The sequence below is a fragment of the Lactuca saligna genome, chromosome 9 (assembly GCF_052625555.1).
Source record: "Lactuca saligna cultivar CGN05327 chromosome 9, ASM5262555v1, whole genome shotgun sequence".
Classification (NCBI taxonomy): domain Eukaryota; kingdom Viridiplantae; phylum Streptophyta; class Magnoliopsida; order Asterales; family Asteraceae; genus Lactuca; species Lactuca saligna.
In genome coordinates, this window is record NC_136425.1 from 150,929,175 (window position 1) to 150,934,289 (window position 5,115).

General features: G+C 35.6%; 1 protein-coding gene across 1 annotated transcript; it reads right to left on the reverse strand.

The window, feature by feature from the left end:
- Nucleotides 1-1,532: 1,532 nt before the first annotated feature.
- Nucleotides 1,533-3,979, reverse strand: LOC145017631 (dynamin-related protein 4C-like). The gene is made up of 2 exons (XM_078975624.1): nucleotides 3,074-3,979; nucleotides 1,533-2,988 (listed from the first exon to the last, which is right to left on the reverse strand). Exons 1-2 carry the CDS (start codon nucleotides 3,684-3,686, stop codon nucleotides 1,577-1,579), a joined length of 2,025 nt encoding a protein of 674 aa, XP_078831750.1. The 5' UTR covers nucleotides 3,687-3,979; the 3' UTR covers nucleotides 1,533-1,576.
- Between the last annotated feature and the right edge of the window lie 1,136 nt (nucleotides 3,980-5,115).

Consider the following 5,115-nt stretch of genomic DNA (forward strand, 5'->3'; position numbering starts at 1 on the left):
TTAGAAGATTTATGCAGAAGATATGGTGGTCGGATTTAGCAGAAACGGACGTATGAATTCTTTTTATGTAGATTTTATAATAAAGGAAAAAAGGTGATAAATGAAACAAATCGGTATGCATTTATTCAAATTTGAAAGATTAGGATAGTTGATCATATTATCCTGAAAAAAATGCCATATTTAATGCTATTTATTTTAAAATATTAAATGTAGGTCACAGATTTGAGCGGATTTTGAAATGATTTGAATGTATCTTGCTTTATTACAGTAGTGATATGTATGCATATTTTGACATCCTTAAATTTAAGTATCACAGTTGTGAAACTGCTAAAAAAAGGGGCAATAAATATTATCGATCTCAAGGGTAATCTCGAAAATCCACATAGCTTGTTTAAGTGGGAAAATCTGATAGGTGGTGCTCAGCGACTGCCACATGGCGTCTAGGTACTCTTTTATTAGGATATAAGATGGGGTAGCAAGGCAATGCGAGGGAAAACGATAGGTTAGCCCATGACACTGGTATAAAAGACTATGGAGGTAGCCCATGACAATTGTATGCAAGACCAAGGGGGTAGCCAATGACAATGTATGTATAATATGTGGTATTCTGGGGAATTCACTAAAGCTTTGTGCTTATGGTTTTGTGGTTTGACCATTTTTCAGTTACTTCCGGTTCAAAAGGGAAGGACTCGGCTTGACTACACAACATTACCCCCTGATGATTTTTCTCATTAATGACTGTTATTGTACTTTGATGATTATGATAAATTTTTACGATGATGGTTTTTTTGGACAAATACTATGTGATTTGATGAATTAAAAATGAAAAATTTATGTTTGTTTTGTACACACATATATACACAAATAAGCATACACACATACACATATACATATACTCCTAGACACACATACACATATACATACACACACATACACAAATACATATACACATGTACATATACATACACATACACACATAGCCTTTCTTTCACTTATTCTATTAATATCATTTTTAATTATGCATGTGTTAAACAAAGTTTTTTCGAATTTGTTTTTTCTCTTCGGGTGTTATATGGGTGCATATATATAATACAATAATGTATGTTTGTACGCATGATAAATATGTTAAAAAAACGAACTTAAAAAAACTACGTTTTAGTACTTGAATAATGAAAAATAATAACAATAACAATGGAAATTATAATAGTCCGTCGGTATTTGGTTGCTATTCTGTAGTTATTTCCTTCCGTTGGTAGTCCGTAGCTATTTCATCAATAATTACCTACAGATTTCCTATGACCTACTTTCCGTCGCTATTCCGTAGCTATTCCTTTATAATTTGGTTACTAAATCAGGACATCCAAATCCATAGGTATTCAGTTAGTATTCCATCGGTAATTACCTACGGAATTATTCCTCGGTACTTTTGGTATGTAAATCAATGTTTTTCTAATAGTGTTAAAGGGGATTTAACCATGCGATCATAACACTTAGTATCATAAAGCCTAATCAGCTAAATACCAAACATGCAAACAAAATGATTAGTTCCCACACTTCTTTTTTAATCAGTGATTATTCAAATAGCATCCATGACTTGTTGGATAATTTGCTGTGATTCCTGGAGCAAACCGATACTCATTTGAAGCCTCTCCCTCTTTGCGGCCACCGGAGTTGGCTCATCCAACATTTTCTCCATACCACCACCACCACCACGCATCATCACCTCATTTACTATCTCCTTTTCCATCACCTTGTTCACCATTTTTTGTATCACAAATCGAAGCTCAAGAGCTATCCAATCCACTATTCTTCGCGAAACAATTTTCCAGTAAGCCATGATCCTCATTTTCAAGTCAAATGCTTGATCTCTTTTGGTTGCTGGAACACTCACTAGATGTGTGATATCAATCGACCCATAACCTTCCATAGAAAATGAATTACGATTGGGGACTGCCCTCAAAAACTCATCACGCTTGCCCATTAACTTGTTCCAAGAAGCTATGAAATCGGGGTCACAAGTGTAATCTGTTACTTTTTCCCTTTCAATCTTCTTATAAACCCTTTCCACCAACTTCTCCTTCATTCTTAACATCACATTCAAAGATGCTTTCTTCATGGAAGGTAGAATTTGTGGATGATTCTCACAATGATCCATCAAGACTCTAACCCAAACAATCTCAAGATATCCCCAGACTTTGTTTAGGAAACTAATCGGCAAATTGGAGATGTTGGTCAATTTCTTCTTAAGCAAATACAGAAACGCTGAGTGTGAGAGAAAAAAAGACAACCGAATCCCATTTGCTTCCTCTAAAACCAACATCTCCTCAACAAGAAAGTTTTCAGAAATTTTTTCACTCTTGTGGAGTTCTTCTGAAAACTCATCCAACATTTCCGCCAATCGAGCATTACAATGCATTTCTTTATCATCATACTCAAGCTCACCTCGAATCAAGATCTTTTGAAACGTTTCTTTTAAGGACCCAACGATTTGCATAAAAGCAGCCATTGCATCGGGAATACTAGTAAGAATCCGGGGTAGCTTGTTGAGTTCCAAAACCGAAGCATTAAGTCTCTCATGGATCTTCTTGACAATGTCCGGTAAACATTTTGATATGATCATTGATTGAATCTGGACAAGTGTATGGGCCAAAACAGGAATACCTACGATAGATTTGTCCATCTTGGACAATAATGGATGAGTTTGAAAGAGTGTGGCTTCTTGCATTCGAGCCTCTTCATAGGTTTCATCTTTGATACGGTTTCTAACACAGATATAGCCAAGTCCGATATTGACATCATTTGACATTACCTTCTCATGTAAGCCCTCCGGCGACTGATCGGATTTGGTTACCACGGCTAAAGTCCTTTGCCCGGTGCTGTCAACACGTCGTGACATGCAAATGGATTCACAAGTTGAAAAATCAACATTTGCGTCAAGAACATTCAAAATGATACTCTCTTCTGGCTTAATATGCTCCATTATCATATCTGAAACATTCAAAAACCAATAATAAAGCACATATATTTCTAGTCTTCATAGAGTTAATTATAACACTTATGACAAACCAAGTACCTGAAATTTGTTCATAAATGTTTTCCGGTTGATCACCCACAGCAACCCTAGCTATTCCGGGCAAATCAATCATGGTGAGATTTGGAACACCATTCTTCTTCACCACTAAAGTTAAGGGCACATTTGATATCCCTTTATTATCTCCGGCTATCTCCACAGTAGCTTTATCGATGGCATCTGATATTTGTCTTTCTTCCATTATCATAACCGTTTTTTTCTGATACTCCAGTATGAGTTCCGGCACAGCATCTGGATGGTTTTGAAGCCTCATAATAAGAGGTACCCTTGTGCAAATGTTCTGTCCACGTGGTAAACTTATGCCGGCAAGTGACTCTAGAACGCTGGACTTGCCGGAGGACTGGTCACCAACAACGACGATGGCTGGAAGAGGGATGCCTTCTTGGGTGACTTTGAGACGACGGAGCTTGTCGACGGCATCAAGAATGGGACGTATTTTATCGTTGTAAGATGAAACGATTGGCGGAAACTGCGGTTTGCGATCTTCAGTAAAAGGAGGAAGTATTACCTCACCACCGTTGGTTGTTTTGGTAACTGGAACCATGGTGTTGCTCTTTTCCGCCATTGTTGTGATGTTGTTGTTAACTAGAACCATGATGTTGCAATTGTTGTCGGAAATGCAAGCGGAGGAAGAGTGGAAAAAGTATAGTTACCGAGAGGAATCGTGTTATTATGGTATACGGAGTGGATGGGAGGTTTTAACGCATAGAAGATGGCCACATCAACCATTTATCAACTCAACTAGCTTCTTACAAGTCTAAGGAAATGGAGTTTAGTAATAGGGTAGAAGTGGGTAAAGGGAAAGAAGAGAGAGATAGAAAGAGAGGGAGAGAACAAAGAGATTGTTGAGGGGCATGACTGTGGCTACGAGAGCTCACAATTAAACAAGAGGTGTTTGGCTGCATTTCATGCATGACTTGGCAAGTCACACAACCCGTAAGGGGATGCCCCTATTGCGTATAGCCTTAGAATATAAAATCGTTGTCATCATTTATAGGAAAAGTCAATTTTTAAAATCAGAAAGAATCAAATCATATTTGAAGACTTTCAATGTCCTTTTTAGAAGAAAAAAAATCTTTGAAAATATTTATTATTAAAGCTTTAACAAATGTTTGTTTGAAATTAAGTGATTTAAGAGACGTGCAAATTAGCCTTTTGCCGAATAATCAAGTTGGAACTTGAATCCATATAAGCATATTTGATTTGGTTTTCGCTTTCATAAATTATTACTTATAAATATTAATGTTTTCGGTTTGGGGCAGAAGCCAAGTCAAGATTTAAGAATAAAAAGGGTTGAAAGCCTCACTTTGCAATAACCTTCTCGACGAATAAAAATAGCTATGCTTGAACTCTTGATAATCGTGGATTAATAAACACTGTTTATAAATAAATGGGGGTAATATAACTATGAACAAACGAGGATAATAGGATAATATAACTATCAGTGGATTTATATAAATAGGGTAATAATTAAAATATAGCGTGTTTGGAAAAACTGACTGTTAGTTTGTAATTGAAAGTTGTAATTTTTATTTGTTATACAAGTCTTTGACAAAACTAGTTTGAAACTTTTTAAATATGTAAAATTACATAAAAGGTATCTATTTAAATGCAAATTGTGAAACATAATAAATGAATACAAAATTGTCTAACAATAATTCTTAAAATTTAGCAATTTTCCATAACTATGTTGCATAAGAAAAATCAAAAGTTATATTCCAACGTAAAAACTATTGATAATATCATCGACGTCGAGCATTCCATATTAAAGTGGCAATATCATTGCAGACACACTTCATGACATCGTATAAGTCTTCATTACTTGTTTCATTACCGCGAAAATCATGAGGTTCATCATGTGGTATGCAGTCTAGATGTAGTTCAATGAAATCAAAGAATGTTGCTATGAAATCAAAGAATGTTGCTTGCTGAGAGCTACGACCATTGCAATAATGCAAGGAAAATATAGCTATAATAACGTCAATTTAAGTTTGCACACTAAATTTGAGCATTGTATGGTGTAT